General features: G+C 34.2%; 4 protein-coding genes across 8 annotated transcripts; 2 read left to right on the forward strand and 2 right to left on the reverse strand.

The window, feature by feature from the left end:
- Positions 1–179: 179 nt before the first annotated feature.
- ABCG26 (ABC-2 type transporter family protein) lies at positions 180–3,606 on the reverse strand. 2 transcript variants are annotated; one of them, XM_088493944.1, is made up of 9 exons: positions 3,391–3,606; positions 2,706–2,992; positions 2,444–2,599; positions 2,158–2,341; positions 1,714–1,992; positions 1,345–1,629; positions 1,103–1,261; positions 785–892; positions 180–661 (listed from the first exon to the last, which is right to left on the reverse strand). In XM_088493944.1, the coding sequence occupies exons 1-9, from the start codon at positions 3,604–3,606 to the stop codon at positions 392–394; spliced, it is 1,944 nt and encodes a 647-aa protein (XP_088350070.1). In that variant the 3' UTR covers positions 180–391. The 2 variants fall into 2 exon arrangements, with proteins under 2 accessions (XP_088350070.1, XP_088350069.1); XM_088493943.1 differs by having other exon boundaries at positions 977–1,261.
- Positions 3,607–4,345: 739 nt separating this feature from the next.
- Positions 4,346–7,158, forward strand: LOC107609724 (coiled-coil protein). 3 transcript variants are annotated; one of them, XM_016311741.3, is made up of 6 exons: positions 4,346–4,519; positions 5,130–5,508; positions 5,748–5,938; positions 6,083–6,229; positions 6,403–6,627; positions 6,797–7,158. In XM_016311741.3, the coding sequence occupies exons 2-6, from the start codon at positions 5,317–5,319 to the stop codon at positions 7,044–7,046; spliced, it is 1,005 nt and encodes a 334-aa protein (XP_016167227.1). In that variant the 5' UTR covers positions 4,346–4,519; positions 5,130–5,316; the 3' UTR covers positions 7,047–7,158. The 3 variants fall into 3 exon arrangements, with proteins under 3 accessions (XP_016167227.1, XP_088348638.1, XP_088348637.1); XM_088492512.1 differs by having other exon boundaries at positions 4,506–4,633; positions 5,171–5,508; XM_088492511.1 differs by having other exon boundaries at positions 4,508–4,720; positions 5,171–5,508.
- A 1,299-nt stretch (positions 7,159–8,457) lies between these two features.
- Positions 8,458–11,634, forward strand: LOC107609920 (Nucleotide/sugar transporter family protein). 2 transcript variants are annotated; one of them, XM_016311976.3, is made up of 7 exons: positions 8,458–8,823; positions 9,310–9,461; positions 9,553–9,761; positions 9,998–10,091; positions 10,231–10,397; positions 10,693–10,863; positions 11,067–11,634. In XM_016311976.3, the coding sequence occupies exons 1-7, from the start codon at positions 8,745–8,747 to the stop codon at positions 11,332–11,334; spliced, it is 1,140 nt and encodes a 379-aa protein (XP_016167462.1). In that variant the 5' UTR covers positions 8,458–8,744; the 3' UTR covers positions 11,335–11,634. The 2 variants fall into 2 exon arrangements, with proteins under 2 accessions (XP_016167462.1, XP_016167463.1); XM_016311977.3 differs by having other exon boundaries at positions 8,639–8,823; positions 9,306–9,461.
- A 188-nt stretch (positions 11,635–11,822) lies between these two features.
- Positions 11,823–17,128, reverse strand: LOC107609030 (GBF-interacting protein 1-like). Its single transcript, XM_016310848.3, has 9 exons — positions 16,800–17,128; positions 16,122–16,165; positions 15,575–15,674; positions 15,096–15,231; positions 14,351–14,961; positions 14,027–14,264; positions 13,354–13,645; positions 12,746–13,192; positions 11,823–12,601 (listed from the first exon to the last, which is right to left on the reverse strand). Exons 1-9 carry the CDS (start codon positions 16,969–16,971, stop codon positions 12,311–12,313), a joined length of 2,331 nt encoding a protein of 776 aa, XP_016166334.1. The 5' UTR covers positions 16,972–17,128; the 3' UTR covers positions 11,823–12,310.
- Positions 17,129–18,559: the final 1,431 nt, after the last annotated feature.

Consider the following 18,559-nt stretch of genomic DNA (forward strand, 5'->3'; position numbering starts at 1 on the left):
GAATTTCCACCTTAAAAAAACAAACCTTTTGTGTATTTTTTTCCCCTCTCCTTTGAGTTGTGTTTTCATGCTTGATAAATAGGTGGTTGCAAGTGTCTTGAGAGCAAAGATTGACTTAAATTGAGAAATAATAATATGAAACAAAAAAAGAGAAGTTTGTAGATAGCAAATCACCCCCATTAATTTGATTAATGTAAATTGAAGTACCTATATGCTATATTACAAGCTGTAAAATACAATACATGAAATTCAGTATTTTCATTTTGCTTTCAACAAAGGAACTATTAAGTATTCCTAATTATGAAGTTGCAGTCACAAACTTACCTCAAATATTACATGTTACAAACAACCACAACCACCACATTAATTCTCAAATCACTCATCAAAGATACTAATAATTGCATACATCAATGTTTCTGCGGAGGCAGAAGTAAGCAAGAAAACGGAAGCATAATGCCATGGCTATGAGAACCCAAACTTCTTGTAAGCCACCTTTCAAATTAACAGTGTCAAATGAAGGTGAACTCTGAAGGGTCCTACACCCTCCTATGCTCTCACATTCATAGAGTTGGTCTCCTGAATACTGCACTTTTAGAAGAAGTCTGAATCCATAGTACATGAATGAAAGGTACTTCATCCACTGCATGAACTTTGGTATGTGCTGAATCCATGCATTCAATACAATCATCTTTTCAGTTAATGTTGTAAACTACTTCTATAACAAACAAACTCATGGTTTGAACATCTAGAAGTCAGTGTTTGAATACAATCATCTTGTTCATACCTGGACATAGTATCCACCAGTGAGAAGGAATAACATTAGTATTAAAGAAGCAACCATTCCTGCTCTTTGAATGCTCATAACTGCAGCTCCAAATAGTTCTCCTGCACCCTGATAACAAAATCATTGATTAGTATTAATGTTGTTCCACTTTCGCTTAAACTTTTGGGAGAACTGATTTATGATGCGAATTACTTGACTTGTTATGGCTATTAACAGCACTGCAAACAATGTTAAGAAGAAGCATGCGACCGTCCTCTTGAATCCGGCCATGAAGTACAAGATAATCATGAAGAAAGTAGGATAGAAAACATGTGCTACCATGTCACTCAGAGTGCTGCATGCATAGTATACACTTAGTCTATACATGTCTGCTTTCCTTTCTTTCACTATGTAGGCTTTTTCAAATGGAAAAACATATACTGCTCCAAAGATACATGAAGATGTCCAAAATATGCAGATATAGAACATTAAACCAATCTGCATCAAATATGTTGATTCAGGTTAAGGCCCTGTTAGGTTTTTATAATCAAAATGAAAATAGAAATTATGAAAGGAACTACCTGATCTCTTAGTTGAGCCTCTGTGTTGGTTGAGGATTTCCACCAAAGTAGCCCCAAAATAATTGCAATTCCAAGGGCTTGAATTAGTCTGAATTTATCAAAATAGTCCTTGCATCTTGCTGTGAATGTTCTCTTATAAAGAATAATGAATTGGTCCAACCAACTCAATGTCCACTCCTTTTTAACCTGAATTGCTAGCTGAAGATGTTTTGGTGTGTTTACCACTCCATGGTTCTCTAGCTTTTCTTTTGGGTCCAGAATTTCTTTGTACTTGAGTTTTAGATACTAAGAAAACAAATCAACATTTCTTAAGTTAGAAATGAGATAAGACATGGACATAGTTAACTAACTAACTTAATTGAAACTTACCTTAATAACAGCTTTTGAAGGCTCAGAAGATTCTTGATCTCCCAAAATTTCCTGAGGAACACTTATGTCATTCACTTGACCAGTTGCCAAGTCAAGCAAGAACTCTGCAGGATTCATCGGTATATCAGGGGCGAATCTCAATGAAGAAAAGTATTCCATTGAGTCTCTAGCCTTTCCATAATAAACAGGATAGCCTTCTGATATCAGAAGAAGTTTGTCAAACATATGAAAGATTCTGCTTGATGGTTGGTGAATTGTAGTTATTATGGTCCTCCCACCCTATAAAGTTAATCAAAAGATAGTTTTCAGCATCTATTCCAAATGACACTTAAAATTTACTCATGTAAGAATATATGTCACTTTGAACTATACATTCATAACTCATGCATCTTGATATAAATTGTATCTAGATACAGTAAATTACTAATTTCTAGTTACCAATACCTTGGCAAGTCCTTGAAGAGTGAGGAGAAGTTTGTTAGCTGAGGTTGAATCAAGACCTGAAGTTGGTTCATCAAGTAACAGCAATGAAGGATCAACAAGAATTTCATACCCTATGCTAGTTCTCTTCCTTTCTCCTCCTGATATGCCTTTTAGAAATCCTCCACCAATTTTCGTGTGGCGACATCTATGGTTAAACAAAAGATTATTCAGAGAAACAAAATTTTCCCCCTTCCTTTGGTTCTGTAAAAACTATAAGGAAATAAATTTGCACAATTGTCTAACACACCTTTCAAGTCCTAACTCCTTGATAGTGTTTTCCACTTTTGCATATTTTTGTTGCTTGCTCATGTTGGTTGGTAGCCTTAAGAATGCAGAGAAGATCAATGTTTCTTCTATTGTAAGTTGTGGGAAAAGCACATCCTCTTGTGTAACAAATCCAATCCTACAATGCAAAACAAAGAGAAGAAACAGAAAATTACAACATCAGCACAAGTTTATGGTTTGAAAAGATCAAAAGTTCATGTTATAGAAAGATGTTAATTACTAACCTTCTCTTTATAGCAGGATTAAATCTAACATCATTATAAGTAATGTTTCCCTTTACATTCTCAAGTAATCTTCCTCCAATTACTTTCAACAAAGTTGTTTTTCCACTGCCAGAAGGACCCATCAAAGCAAGAATTTCACCAGGGCCAATGCTCCCTGTGATACCCTTAAGGATTTTCTTGTATTTTTCTTGTTCCACTTGTTGTGTGGCCACCTTTGTCACCATTTTCTTTAAAGGGTTGTTGGAATCTGTTTGGCTATTTTTCACTTTGAACTCTACATCCTCAAACTGCAAATCAATGAGAAAATGAATTGTCCATTCTCAAGACCAAGTTAACTACAATCTTATAAAAAAACACCCTAAATTTGAAAGAGTTCCATGGGAAAAATATGTGTTGTGTGCGACACTATACCATAGTTACATAAATTTACTAATTAGGTGACGTATTGCGTACCAATTTACAATTCATCTACGTATTGAAATGTATAAGTATATTTTTCACATAAAATATTTTAAATATGGCGTACCACGTACCCATTCCCATAAAAGAACGTATTGCGTTCCATGTAACTATGCATTATACTAACTCTGTAACTCACATGGTTCACGGTAAGATTATCTGATAAAAGTTTTAATGTACAAATAACATAATTCTTTCATAGAAGCAAGATTATTTTCTCCCTTACCTTCAGATATATGGGGAGTGGTGGATCTTGGTTAATGCTTGAATCCACAATTTTAAGGACAACTTCTGAGTACCTATTGGGAAGATATGCTTGAGACATGAACTCTATGCTGTGGCCAAAGCCATTGCTTCCAGCTATTTGCATGGAACCAACAGAAGGTGGTGACATTGACATTGACATGTCCTCAATCTCATGATCCTCCCTACCATTTTCCATGATCATGAATAATGGGATGAGCTACTGCTACTACTATTACAACCCTTGAATCTAAGCCTAGTAATAAAAGTTCAGATATCATGAAGCATCTGCATTAGACCAAGAGCTTAACTATATATGGAATCTAGAATCTTAGTTTGGTGGGCCACATAATTCTCGTGGCATTTTATTGGTCCATCAATGGCATGAAATGCAGTTCTTACATATCCCTTTCAATTTAACCATTATGAGTATTGTAACAATAACATGACAAAACCATGAATGTAACTGCATTCTATTCATTGTTTATGATATAATTCATTTACAAAAGAGAATATGATTAGAATTTAACATATCACAATTTTTTTTTTCTTCCTTTTTAAAAATTAATAGAATATTTATAAAGAAATGTCTGACATTTAGTGTATAAAATTCGCCTATAACTTAACCTATTTTGACATTAATGTAAGTGAAGCTAATTTTAATTATGCATATGTGCCTTAAAATAAGTTTTGAAAAGGATTCTAAACAATTGTTAATTTAAATAATTTTTACATAAATTTCTTTTAAAATAAGTGATTAATAACTATACATATATTAATGTATCAAAATTAACCTCTAAAATATTCATTTAGTATAACTTTACACCATACATCAAATTGTTTTTTTTTTTATTTGTCAAATAGAAAAAAAAAACCCTAAATTCCTAAAAAACAAGATGAAAACATTTAACTTTGGGATATACGACACCGTTTTACACATGAACTAGAAAGTGTTGAACTGTAGAACCCCTAATTCAAAGCTTGAACCTTTTCATCCAAAACAGCAAGAACAACACACACTCGCACAGAGGGGGCGTGGAAGAATCGTAAGTGCTACTCTGTAGAGATTTCAGCTGCTAAGCGGTTGCATTGGAGATTTCAGCTTCAACAAGGTACCTGAGGAATTTAATGCTCTTTTTTTTTTCTTTTTTTTCTTCTGGGTTGGTGTTTAAAAGCTGAGAAAGTATGGGAAAATAAGCAAAGATGAGATTTTGAATTTCTTTATTGTAATTGGTATCTCTGATGAATCTTGCTTTGTTCATCCCTGTTCAGTAATATTATTAGCTGTGATCTCTGCGATTATATGAGAGTGAGTAAGATTAACTCTTCATTTTGAGGTTTTTATACTTTTTTTTTTCCTACAAAAAGAAATTCATTTGAGATTCTAAACATTTTTGTGTGTGGAAGTTTTTTTCAATGATTGTTGGTAGGATTGGACTCAGATTTTAAAGCATGAGCTTGTAGTGTTTTTGGATTGTTGATCTATAATCATCGATATTTATGATTTGAAATCATCTAATCATTCTATCAAATGTAACTTTAGTGCATTAAATTACTACTAAAACTTCAAAGGTAGATGCAATGATGAAAGTTATCTTTTTATGTCAGTTCAGGACATGATCTAAACCCTTTGTGCTAACCTTTCATCTTCTTAGATTTTTTTTTAATTGCTATGTTATGGATTTATGGTTAAGAATGGAATGCATCTGTTGTCTGTGGCAGTTTCTGTATCCATCTGACGAGGACCTGTATAAGTTGATAAGCTCCTTGCGGGGAGAATATTTTGGAGTTATTGAAATTTGGAAGTGCTGCTGACCTTAGAAAGATTAGTGCTTGAAGAAATCTAAACGGATAATTTGAGAAGATCCGTTATGGACTCGAGTACTCAACAATGGATTAGGTAGAGGAAATGGATGTAACACCTGCTTCCGGTGAATCCTCCTCAAGCATGGTGGATGGTTGTAGCAGGGATGAAGAAAATTGTATATTAAATGAAGTGGATTCGGTTGAAGTACCTGACAATGGAAGAGTTTCATTTGGAAATGAAGAAAGTGGTCCTCATGTTAAAGATGGTGGAGATATGAATGTCTTGAAACAAAAGGTAACTTTCACAAAAGAAATTGTTACATGCTTTTCTTAACTTAATTCCAACTGAATATGACCCAGTTTGGGGATCCCCTGTTTCCTATTTTTCTATCTTTTGTTGGGTAGTTGATGTTTAGATGAAGGAATTGTATAATCCAGCTGTTTTATTTCTTGATCTGATCATGTCAATAGATGTGAAATATGGAGATATAGAATGGCATGTGAAACTAAATAACTAATAAACTTATAAATCAGGAAAAAGCACTCATAGATGACTTGGCTTCAAGAATTTCTGAACTAGAGCTTCTTGAAGGAGAATTGGAAGTGATGAAATCAGCATCAGAAATGGCATTTGATAAGCAACACTCCGTTGACTTCTATGCCGACCAGTTGAATGAACAACTACAAGCCAAAAGACATAACCTTTTGAAGTTGGAGTCAGAGTGGTGAGTAAACATATTCATATGAAATACTAGATCATTTTAGCTTCAGTTAGTACTGTGTATTCAGGGTTTACTTTGATTCCAGGTCAGAATAGTCACAGCATAGGACAAATTGTTCACTTCACCGAATTTCAATACATTTTGCAGGGATCCAGTAAGAAAAAGTTTGGAAGAGAAGAAGAGAAGTCTCGAGGACTCTTTATATTCAAGTAATCCAGATTTACAAGAAATGCTCGAAAAGTTGCGAGAATGTCAACAGGAAGAACAGCTCATTCTATCCGAAATTAGAAAGAGGTATGTATTCAAGAATTCTTCATTTTACTTTGTACAACTGAACTGAATAAAAGATTCTTCAGAGAACAGTAAAATAGATTGGCTTTGGAATGTTGAAAAGTTTCTTCTAATTCAATCCTTGTTGATTACCTTTCAATGAATACTTTTTAAACATGAATATTGTGTTTCTCTAGGGAGGAAGAGCAATCAAAGCTCTCTGCTGATCTTGCGAAGCAGCCAAAATCATCATCGAGGAAATCATACACTGAAAAAATAAAAGAGATAACAAAAAATAGTCGCAAACAGGATGCTGACATTGAGCGTATCTTGAAAGAAACTAGAGAGGTTCAATTAGACAGTAACTCTATCCAAGAACGCTTGCATCGGACGTATGCTGTTGCTGATGAAATTGTCTTTAGGTATGAACATTTGATCATCGCATGCATATCGAAACATCCACACAGGTGTGCTAGGGCATATTACATGCAGAGTGCACACAAGAAAATAAAATGAAGATAAAGGGCCTAATTTTGTTACTTTCTATTAAAGGTAGGTAATAAGAAATTTCTTTCTCTTTTTTCTCTGCAGGGAAGCGAAGAAGGATGCTACAGGGAGGCAGATTTATAGGCTCCTCACTAGCATCCACCAAGGTTTTGAACAAATATCTCAGAAAATCATGGCAACTGATAGAATCAGAAGAGAAGTTGCAGAGTATGAAATGAAATTAGCAGCTATGACCCCAAGAAGCTTAGATGCAAACAAACCACATGCTGATGCTGATATCGATGTCGTCGTTAAGGAAAATGATTATTTTGAGCATCCATTCCAGGAGAAGTGAATTTTGTTTCCATTAGTTGTTGTGAAACCACCTTTTGTAACTGGAAAATTACATTGTAATTGGATTTGATGTGTTCAAAGTTAAATAGGACCACACTAACATTTTCTTTGAATGATTTAGTATTGATGTAATCATGTTCCTTGGTTTTGTTCATTGTAATTTCTACAGGGCTTAAATTTTCTGAATTCATTATAGTATGGATATGGATAAGGAAGGAATCAATTCTGCAGCTATGCAAACAATGGATATTGACCTTATGGACAACTTTAAAAGAAAAATAACTTAAAAAATAAAAAAAATTCAGAGGTATTAGGCTAAAAAAGAGACAGTGAGGACAATACTGATTGCATTCACCAATATAGCAAATAATTGAATGGACTAAAATTTAATATAATAATATATACTATGGTAGGAAAGCTACCAGCCATACCAAACATGAATGAGTGGACTTATGGGCTGAGTATCTGTCCCCACTATCCAAACAGAAAAAAAAGGATATGGCATTATTATATTAGACATCATTTTAGGCTTTAGAGGTTGATAAAGTGTGAGAAAGTTCAGAAAAACTTGTCATGGTTGATAGTACTGTGCAAATTCCATTTCTTGGAATAGCAGCATGACAGCATCTAATCATCCATTCCCATAAATAGATGTTTAGTCTAAAGTAGCACACCAATCAAAGAAAATTTAATTAAGGGATAGGAAACAAAAATAATAAAGCATTATGGTATATGATTGATCATCCAACTTGAAAGCCACCATTTAGAACTTTATTCTTAACAAATTTTCTTTTAGTATTATATTGGACATTTCATTTGCCCCCATATATTAGAATTAGTGTTTGATTTTTAACTATTTACTAGTTTATATAATCAATGCAAAAAAGATTAAACTATAGAATTAAATCAAGAAGTTATACTTGTATTTTAGTTATAGAAAGAAAAAAACTTAGCATGCATAATATATAGTGAATAACGGTTAACACCAACAACTAGTTGGTGTGATACCTGAAATATTGGCAATGCAGTTAGAGTAAGATAAAAGTTTTGTATCATATTTTAGATTTTTAGTTATGATATCTGATATATGATATGATACATAATACATATAATATATTGATTGGTATCTTATATCACAAACGAAAGATTTGCTATCAAGTCAATCTCACCTAATATAAGAGCACTTCATATGGTTGTTGCTACATGTGTTCTTGACTGTTTCCTAATCATAATAACAATATTTTTCATGATGTTACCTTAACTTCCCCGTAAATCAACAGTTACACCAATCTCTAACTATACTTGAAACAAGGACACGTGTCATTATATTGTTGGAAGTCAGATCAAATGCAATATTCTCTCATGTAACACAAAGCAATTTTTTCTCTTAGCTTCTTCCACTTTTTCCCTTTATTCTCTTTATTAATTTTTTTTCTTTTTCTTTTTTCTTCTTTCATGCTATTGAGAAAACACCTCCTTGAAGAATGAAAAAAATCTGTTTTTGAAGATACCCTTTTGCATTGATTGTGTTTTAAGCATCTTGGCCTATTCATTCATATTAATGTGACCCTTTAATTTATTTTTTTTCCCCCTCTGTCTTTCTATTTTAATAACTTCTTTATATGTAATTGGTAACACAAGTGTAACACAAAGGGTCCTCAATATTTGATCAAATATGTGATGAATAGTCCAGATTGGTATGGGGTGGTTTGATTTGCTGTGGAGAGAAGAGGGAAGAAAACTCATCAAAAGAAAAGATAGTGATGCAGGAGAAGCAGGTCTCTTCTTAGTTCTTAGATGTCACTGCACTTAAGTTTCATTGCATGCAAACAAGTACTTTTACCTCTCCATTCTTGTATTCTTGATTTTCTGAAATTCTCTCCTGAATTTTGCTATGTATAGATTTCAAATCATTTTAACATTGTTCTTTCCTTGATCATTCTGTGTGAGATTTCATTTTTCTTGTTCAAAAATCCATCTAATAGACAGTCTTAAGTTATAATTTTGTAATATACATTTTAATTTCCTTTGTGATATCAATTCCCATTTTTGGATTGAACTGATAATGTCCATTTTCTGAAATTTCTTTTGATGTTCTAATTTTCAAATTCCTAAATTGGATACCATCTTCAATAATCTTTCAGAGACATGCATAAATATGACATAAATCAATTGATGGCAACATCATTGTTCTTAAGAACATTATATGTATTAGAATTGATGTCCTCTTCACTCTTAAGACTAATGTCAGTTCTGATAGTCAGGTAGAGCACTGGAAGAGCTCAGAGCTTCTCTCTACAATGAGCTCCGAACCTCCGAAGGAGCGAAGCGCCAACAGCAAAGATACTGTGGACCGGTGGCTGCATTGTCCTTCAACTTCATGGTTGCTGTTGGGATCATCATGGCAAACAAATTGGTCAGCACGATTTGCTTCGTTTTCTTTTCTTGCAAGTAATTCATGATGTGATGATGAACTATTATTCATTGAAGGAAATTTTTGTTAACAGGTGATGGGGAAAGTTGGATTCAAGTTCCCAATATTCCTCACATTTGTTCACTACATCACAGCATGGGTTCTCCTTGCAATTTTCAAGGCATTATCAGTGCTTCCTGTGTCACCTCCATCAAAAACAACTCCATTCTCTTCTCTATTTGCATTAGGTGTTGTAATGGCCTTTGCCTCTGGCCTTGCCAACACTAGCCTCAAGTATAACAGGTCCACCACCTCTTTGTTTTATAACATTTTTCATAGTAAAATAGGAGTTTAATTTCTATATAATGTGCATATAAAAGAGTTTTTACACTTACATCTAATCAAATATCCTCACTATCTGAAAAGGAAATCATTTTTCCCCCATGTGTCAACACCTGATAGTTGTCAGTACATATAAATTAAACTCATAAATGATTTGTAACTTTTTCTGTTTACTGAATAGTCATCCCATCATGCAGTATTGGTTTCTACCAAATGGCTAAAATTGCTGTCACCCCAACAATTGTTCTTGCTGAGTTTGTACTTTTTGGGAAGACAATTTCTTTTAAAAAGGTAAGGAATAATGCTGCTGCTTTTTCTTTTGTTTCTCTTTAGCAAAGCCCTTCAAATATGCTAAAAAGGGGTCTAGTACACCAACCCCTTCTCTTTATTTTTCTTTATATGCACTTATCATGTAATTGTAATGATTCAGGTCTTGGCTTTGGCTGTGGTATCAGTAGGTGTAGCAGTTGCAACTGTAACAGATTTAGAGTTCAATTTATTTGGTGCTCTGGTTGCAATTGCATGGATAATACCAAGTGCCATAAATAAGATTTTATGGTCTAGTCTACAACAGCAAGGAAATTGGACTGCCCTGGCGTAAGTACTTGTCATCACTAACCAATTTTTCCATGGCATAACGATGTTATGTTAGCGCATATAATTGGAATTAGAAATTAGTTAGAATCAGTTACATATAGTTAAGAGTTAGTTACACCCATTAATCAATACAATAACAATTGACAACTGACAGTTTCAATTTCATAAAAGCTCATATGTAACTAAATCTTAATATCTAACTAGTTCTAGTTAACTTCCAGTTCTAATTATTTCCTCTAACACTTACCATTTGCCAAAATACTTGGACTTAAAAAAAAAACCTTTTTTATGGTAGGTTGATGTGGAAGACAACCCCAGTGACAGTTTTCTTCCTAGGGGCATTGATGCCATGGATAGATCCTCCAGGAGTCCTATCCTTTCAGTGGGATGTAAACAACTCAACTGCAATCTTGATATCTGCTCTTCTTGGTTTTCTCTTACAGTGGTCAGGTGCATTGGCATTAGGGTGAGACTACCTTTTCTTCTCTTACAATAATAACAGCATACCACTTTTTTGTTTAGATTAGATCGACTATATAGATCAGACGATATCATATGTGCTATGCAAGAACCTTGAGCGTCACGCAAACAACAGAACATGTCATGAGTAATTCTATGATGGAAAAATGAAAAGTAAATTAAATAGGCTAATTCCACACTTTGATGCAGGGCCACTTCAGCTACCACACATGTTGTGTTAGGACAGTTCAAAACATGTGTGATTCTTCTTGGAGGGTATCTGATATTCAACTCAGATCCTGGGATTGTGAGCATTGGAGGTGCTGTTGTTGCTCTCACTGGAATGTCAGTCTACACAACACTCAACTTGCAAGAATCTAAGGATAACACCAAGCAGCTTCCAAAGCAGGTTGTAACAAAATCTGTTGGTGAAGGCAGCACAGACTTGAATGTAAATAGTACAAGCATTGTTGTCTAAGACAGATAGATAATCAATCGTTTGGGAGCAACATTTAAACCAGATTCTGTCTCATTTTTGTTGTATAGACGGCCTTAGTTGCAAAGATTTAATCATTAAAACTTGAAACATGTGTTAGGTTTATGTCTACCAAGAGTAGTTTTCTTTATTTTTTATTTCTTAAAGAGTGTGTTACATCACACTTGTATCATATGGTAACTTGATTTTCTATAATTAATGTTTGAAACTTGACAGATGTTGAAGATTGGTATGCAAGATAGTTCTCAACAAAATACAATTTGATCAATATTAGTACATAAATTCATGATTGTGAATGCAGAGAATAATAAAAGAAAGAAAGAAGCCTATACTGAAAGAAACAAAGAAACCAACCTATAAAAAGTGCTATGATCATAAAATGCAAATGTCTCAGTGCATAAACAATAATTCAAAAAGGCATGTTAGAACTCTCATTCAACCCAAGCAAAGCACATTCTAAACATAAAAAGGGGGCATGAAACTTGAATTTTTGTTTATAGAGAAAATAGATATGACAAATTCTAATACAGCAATAGAACTGTATAATATAATATCCGCTATCAAATCATCAAAATGTAATATACAGGTGAGACATTAGAACTGGAAAAATTGGTAAAATCTCACCCTACTCTATTGAAACTCTTGGCTTAGTATAACACCACTAGGAATCTCTTTCTTATAGCCACAACTAAATGTTCTATATAAGGGGGCAAAAGAACATGTGAAGGGTAAAATAAACTTCTTGGGGCGCAAAAATTAAAAAAAAAAAAACAAAAACCTGCAACTAGCACCCTTCAAAATCGTTAGCACCAAAATATCTCCATCCAAAAAAGAGTACTAATTTTCTTTTTTTTTCCTCATTCTTTTTGGCCGCATTTCTTATTTACACTTTCAGATCAGGACCATATTTCTTGGATTTGAACACATCATTGTCACCAAGAGATTTTTTTTTTCAGCTCTAAAAATTAGAATTCCAATTGATCTGTGTAGGCTGAGGCTGATGGTAAGAGCCTGAAGGGGGTCCTACAGCTTCGACAGGCCCAGCCACAGCCTGAGACTGTTGCAAAAGTGTTGAAGGCGAAACTACCGTCTGCCCCGGAGGATAGATGCCTGCAAACGCCCCATGGCTGGCCTGAGGCGCGGGGAATGTAAGATGTTGTCCCTGAGGAGTGAGGTTGTACAGAGAATTAACTTGCAAATTTGATACATCTTGGCCTGGAGCAGGTATCCAGACAGCAGATCCTTCACTCTGAGATTTAAAAAATGGGGTCAAAATAACTAGAAGATTCAAAAACTTGGACAGATGCTGATGAAACATGATCTCCCACTCGACCGAGAAAGAGAGCGTGAAACTTAAACAGAAACGTTAAAGAAGGTATGGAAATGAACTAACCTGTTGTGCAGTTGTATAGATATGGTTTTCCTTCAATTGAGACACAGAAATATCTTCATTTCCAGCTGAGCTTCCTGCATTAACGGCTGGACTAGGTGCATATCCAACAGGAGGGTTGATATAAGATCCAGAAGGAATTCCAATATGGGCTGAATTTCCTGTGTTCGCTCCAGCCTTGAATTGAGGGAGAGGGAATTTGATCCCGGCTGCAGCAGCAGCAGCTGCGGGTAGATACATGTTGCCAGCTGATGGCTGTTGAGGGAAGCCATTATGGCTTAAAAATTGGTGTATTGGAGACAGATAAATTGGAGGGTAATAGTGGCCATATGGAAAGAAGTTGGCCGGGTAAGGTGGCCTGAAAAGGGAAACTGATTGTGGAGGTACAGGAATAGGGCTCTGCAGAGGTGGAGTTGGGCTAGGGCTAGTGACGGTCTGGGAACTTGCAGGCTGCAATTTGAAAAGGACAAGAGGAAGTTAAGGAAAAGGGAATGTGTGGAAAAGGAAACAAATACTCATTGTTGCAATTCCAATCAATTGACAGTAAAAGAAAAAAGTGCAATTTCTCAAAGTAACACTACAATCCAAAGCTAAAGCATGGAGAAACTTACAACATAGTTAGTAAAACGAGATGTTTCTTGAGATTGAGGTTCAGTTCCCTCAAATTGAACTTGCTGATTCCCTAAAATGATGGACTGGTAATAGTTTTGAGCACTTTGAACGTTGGGAATTTGATGGCCCTCTGGAGCCAACAATACCTCCTGCTTTGGATGATCAACCTTCAAGTCAGTGCTAGTTACAGCATTGCCTTCTGGTGGAGCAGATGTCTTTTCAATCATATAGGGCGAAGAATGTTGAAAATCAACTTGATCCCCTTGTTGACTCAACGATGCAGTTTGGTCCCTACACTCAAGTATGAATACCATCAAATCAAAGATTAAAAGGAGCACACCATGGCTCAGTTAATAAACTTGGAGAGAGAGAGAGAGAGAGAGAGAGAGAGAGAGAGAGAGAGATCAATTAAAAGCATTACAATTCATAAAAGAAATAATACCCCAGCCCAGGATTTCCAGAGGGACATGAAAGAAGTATTCACTTTCTCCGCAGAGAAACTCTACACCTTTAAAGTGGTGACATTAAGGTATATTATGGTAATTACCTAAATGGAGGAGTTTGGCAAAAGAATAAAGCTATGCTGACCCAATAACAGACCATCTCTACAACATTTTAAAAAGGTTTATAATTTGATTTATACAAAAAAATTGAAGCATTTAGACCACAAACCTAGAGATGGCATCTTTGTCGCTTCCAAGAGAAGATTCAAGAGCAGGAGAAGGGTTATGGTCACCATCAGCTCCACTGCTAGATGTTTCATTTGGACCCAAGGTATCAAAGCTTCCAAATGTCAGACCACTTTTTAAAGCCTTGGGTACTTGGAAATGATTAGGAAAAGTAACATGTTGCCTCAATTCGGCTGAAGATTGCACACAAGCATCAGAAGTTGGAACCTCGGAAACATTAGCTGTTTCAGAAACAGAAGTGAATACACCAGCATATTGAAAGAATTGAGTGAAGAATTACTTGTGAACATAGAATTAAAAGATTTACCCAGAGATGGCTGGCTACTGGAGCTAGAAGATGACCCCAAGTTTCCATTTAGAGAAGCAGTTGAGACTTGAGATGGCTCAAAGAACCGATTGTTTTCAACATTGTTTGAATAAGGGGCATTCATTTTGCTTGCAGAATTCACAGACACGGAATTTTCATTTTTGGGTGGTAAATCACTAGCTTCATTAAGAATAACTTTATTCCCTTTGACATGATTTGTTCCAGCAGACATCCAGGGACTCCCAACTTCCCTACTAATAGAACTACTGACACCAGGATTATGGGAGGAAGATGATGCAAGTACAGGATCCAAAGAAGAGGTATGACCAGTGGATGCAGCAGCAGAAGTGAGAATTTGACCAGAACTTGACAGTGACTTTCCTTGCTCAGTGCTGGTAACTGAGTTAAAGGTTTGAATAGGGGAAGTAGCTGCAGCAACAGGAGCAACTTGGGGTTGAACATTTTCTTGATTGCCGGTGTTGTTATCAGTGGAACTGCTTTTAGGGACAGTTGGAACACTCCCTGCAAGAGATTGGCCACCAGAACCATTGCCAGACTTTCCATTGGTTTGATTTGTAGCGATAGCACCATGGGTTGTATTAGCAGGAACTCTGCACTTGAAGAAAATTAAATTTGAAGAGGATGCATGTAGATTCAAAATAGAGTATATTAAAGTATAAATGAAGATATTGAAACTGGTGTAATACTATTAGCATCAATAATCAGGTGAGGTGAACAACTTAACCTTGTGACTTGAGATGCTGCATTAGCTTTTGTTTTCTGCAAAACTGGCTGAGATGAGGGTGCATGATTTCTCTCTGCACTGTTATTGATTCCATTTTCCCTACGCATTGCAAGGTTCCTCCCACCGCCACCGCCATCTAAAAGAGATATTTGTAAAACAAAGTAACGCAACTAATGAGATAAAAAAGAAGTGGCAGGAGATCAGCTAATACATAAGACAGATCTCTATACAAAAAAACATGTAGGAGAGTTGGTCTTTTTCATCTTGCAACAGCAAAATCAAAACATTATTATGAAAGAGTTTCAGATCAAAGATTGTAAGAAAATGTTTAAAGAATCAGCTTGTGCTAAGTTTTTAAGAATTGATGATATCCTAAAGTTATGTTTTAATGTAGCCAAGCTTCCTGGTGACTCTTCTGAAAATGGATGGCCGTAGACGAAACAGAGGTAATATTAGAGACTTCAGTTGTGAAGTTATACCAGAAAAATTGGACGTGTAACCCCCGGAAGCACCCCTTAACCCCCTCCCTTGTCCACCTTGCTTTGACCGAGAATCCTCAGAGGTTCTACTCCCAAAACCCTGGAATGATCAACAAACTCGAATTAGTTAAGGGTGACAATAAATACGAGAGAATATAATGAAAAGTACAAGCTCATTTACTCATTTACAACAACTTGACATCTACAATGGCCACAACACAGTATATAATGCAGACACAGGCAATTACACATAACTTCAAATCTTCCACCCTTCAGCAAATAATATTGAACAAATTTTAAACATGGCATATAACCAGTAGCCAACAAAATGGTAGCAATCAAGATATCTGAATTCTGAAGAAACAAATAAGAGGTCCATCAAGGCATCATTTCAACTGATATATTATTCAGGCTCGATATTAATATGATTCAGCAACTCAACTTTCATAAGCACAAGTTACGAACCAACTTAGACACAATTATATAATCACATAGCAAGTAACAAGTGAAGAAGGTAAAGAACTATCCAACAGAAAAGAAAAGTTACCTCCTTCTTTCTGTCACGTCTCCTTCTCACCTCATGAAAAGTATCTGTGAACAAACCAAAATGTATGAACAAAACCATTCACATAAATAACATTAAAACCACAGAAAACTCAGAAATGCCGTTAAAACATTCATAAATGATTATAAGCCAGAGTCCTTCTCCTTCAGCCATTAAATAGAAAGTGCGTGAGCTGAGATCCTGAGGGAGATATAAGCAATCACAATAGCATGTTAAGAACTTAAGCTAATACCACCAAACCCCATGTTTTAAATCATGTTCACACGCATTCAACAGTTGCAAAAGTCCAAACTTCTGGTATTCAAAGCACCAAACAAAGTTCCCACAAACCAATAAAAACATCAAAAAGAGATTAAAACGTCCATGAAAATGATAATACCAGCTCAACTTCAATAATCACTGGCTTAGCTAATACTCTAGTAAAGCTTAAAACTTGAAACCGTTATCTTCAAATCCCTAACAACAGAAATACTATAAAGAACAAACACCAAAAAGGGTCGGTAGCCAAAAGGCGCAAAATAAGAAATCACAGTGGATCGCAAGGGAAACAAAGGAAGACCCAGATGAGGGAACAGTAAAAAGTAACATTTTTTATCATTTGGGATTGAAGAAATACAAAGAGAAATGAATTTGAAAAAAAAGAAGAGAAGAGAAGAAAACCTAAATAGAGAAGCTTCTGAGCGGTCTCATTGGGATCCATGGAACATTCACGGAGGACGGCGTAGATTTCGTCGTCGGTGTGCTGTTTTCCGGTGATCTCTCTGATGTCATGGATGGTCTTCCGTACATTGTTGGGGATCGGAACCCTAGAAGACCCGCCACCGCCGCTCATCCTTTTTCTCTAATGCTTTTTTTTTGTTTTTCGCTGTGTTAACACACACAAAGCACAAAGAAGAAGAAAAGGGGATAGTGTCTTTAGTTTGTGTCTTATAAGGGACACAGCATCAATGATTATTTTTATAAACTCTTAAATCATATAATGTTAGACCAAATCATTGTGATTTCTTTTTTCATTTTATAGAAAATTATAGTGAAATATTACTTTTTCCCCAAGCAATTCATAAAAATATATTATTTTTAAATAACATAAATTATATTAACCTTCTCTGGGGTAATAATAAATTAGGATTTTTAACTAACAAATATAGACCAAAAATATAACATATTTAAAAAATTAAATTAAATTACTCTTTTAAGGGGTAATACACTAATACTACACTTTATATATAAGAAGTATGAACAGTTAACTGAATTATTATATTCATATTTCGGATACATTTTAAATACGATTCTATTGAACACATTTTAAATACAACACTTATTGATACTTGTCTGACACGAATATCTTTTGTATTCAATTATATTTTAATAAAAATATTTTTTTACTAAACACGCTTAGACATAATTAAATACTATCAAGTATCGAAGTATTTAATTTGATTGTTAACCTGTATATTAAAATAAGTTTAGAAATAATATATTATTATTTATTGAAATAAAAAATATTTTATATATTTTATATAATTAAAAAATTAATTTATATTTTATTTAAAAAATATTTTATATTTTATATATATTTTATTTTTGTATCTTACAAAAATTTAAAATCCGTATATTTGCATATCTTATATCATACTGAGTCCAAGTATGTAGACAGTGGCTTTACATATATATAACATCAAAATCATTATTACATTTAACTAAAATTGTCAATATAAAAAAGTTAAATTGGAATTAGTTTCATCCGATTAGACTTAATTAGAATGGACTAACCTAGTACTTCGGGTTCCGTAGCCCAATAATTTGAACATACTTTTTAATTCTTTTTTGCAATTTGAAAAATAACTTCCACAATATTAATCAATCTACTCATTTCATTTGTATGAATCCATCATGTTATAATTGTTTGCGGGAACGATTATGCACGTATGGGCTAAAGGATATTTAAATGCATTAACTATAAAAAATAAATGTGCATAATACACATACACATAGCAATCGTAATCTTCAATCCATTCTTTTTTCTTTTTTTTCTTTTCCTATTTAAAGACAAGAAAGTTGTAAATTTAATAATACAATTAGTCAGCTCAAGCTAATTAAAAACTAACCCCAATAGGTCAATATATATCTGTATATATTTCTAGCATCATTAGATTTTTGAAATGATTATATAAGTTATCATACAGTCATTTTGGATAAAAACACTCTTGAAAATTCATTAAATATACTACATAATTATATTATATGTACATTAAAAAAATTATTTATCAAATATATATTAAAATATAAAATATATTAAAAAATTATAATATATATAAAATAAGAATTTAGTTAACCTATATCTTAAAAATACATAATAAAATTACTAATAAAAAACTTCATTATAAAAAATTATGTAAAACTTGATTTTTAATATAATT

Source organism: Arachis ipaensis, chromosome B7 (assembly GCF_059453495.1).
Source record: "Arachis ipaensis isolate K30076 ecotype BB chromosome B7, ASM5945349v1, whole genome shotgun sequence".
NCBI lineage: Eukaryota > Viridiplantae > Streptophyta > Magnoliopsida > Fabales > Fabaceae > Arachis > Arachis ipaensis.

Excerpts from the sequence above, each read along its gene's own strand:
- LOC107609030 (XM_016310848.3), bottom strand. The coding sequence starts at position 16,971 with ATGAGCGGCGGTGGCGGGTCTTCTAGGGTTCCGATCCCCAACAATGTA. Across the intron at positions 16,166-16,799 it reads TCAGAAGCTTCTCTATTTAG|ATACTTTTCATGAGGTGAGA; the intron begins GTTTTCTTCTCT and ends GTTTGTTCACAG. Across the intron at positions 12,602-12,745 it reads TCTATACAACTGCACAACAG|AGTGAAGGATCTGCTGTCTG; the intron begins GTTAGTTCATTT and ends TTTAAATCTCAG.
- LOC107609724 (XM_016311741.3), top strand. The coding sequence starts at position 5,317 with ATGGATGTAACACCTGCTTCCGGTGAATCCTCCTCAAGCATGGTGGAT. Across the intron at positions 5,939-6,082 it reads TTGAAGTTGGAGTCAGAGTG|GGATCCAGTAAGAAAAAGTT; the intron begins GTGAGTAAACAT and ends TACATTTTGCAG. Across the intron at positions 6,628-6,796 it reads GCTGATGAAATTGTCTTTAG|GGAAGCGAAGAAGGATGCTA; the intron begins GTATGAACATTT and ends TTTTCTCTGCAG.
- ABCG26 (XM_088493943.1), bottom strand. The coding sequence starts at position 3,606 with ATGGAAAATGGTAGGGAGGATCATGAGATTGAGGACATGTCAATGTCA. Across the intron at positions 1,262-1,344 it reads AGGCTCAACTAAGAGATCAG|ATTGGTTTAATGTTCTATAT; the intron begins GTAGTTCCTTTC and ends TATTTGATGCAG. Across the intron at positions 893-976 it reads TAATAGCCATAACAAGTCAA|GGTGCAGGAGAACTATTTGG; the intron begins GTAATTCGCATC and ends TTTTGTTATCAG.
- LOC107609920 (XM_016311976.3), top strand. The coding sequence starts at position 8,745 with ATGGGGTGGTTTGATTTGCTGTGGAGAGAAGAGGGAAGAAAACTCATC. Across the intron at positions 8,824-9,309 it reads TAGTGATGCAGGAGAAGCAG|GTAGAGCACTGGAAGAGCTC; the intron begins GTCTCTTCTTAG and ends TCTGATAGTCAG. Across the intron at positions 9,462-9,552 it reads TCATCATGGCAAACAAATTG|GTGATGGGGAAAGTTGGATT; the intron begins GTCAGCACGATT and ends TTTTGTTAACAG.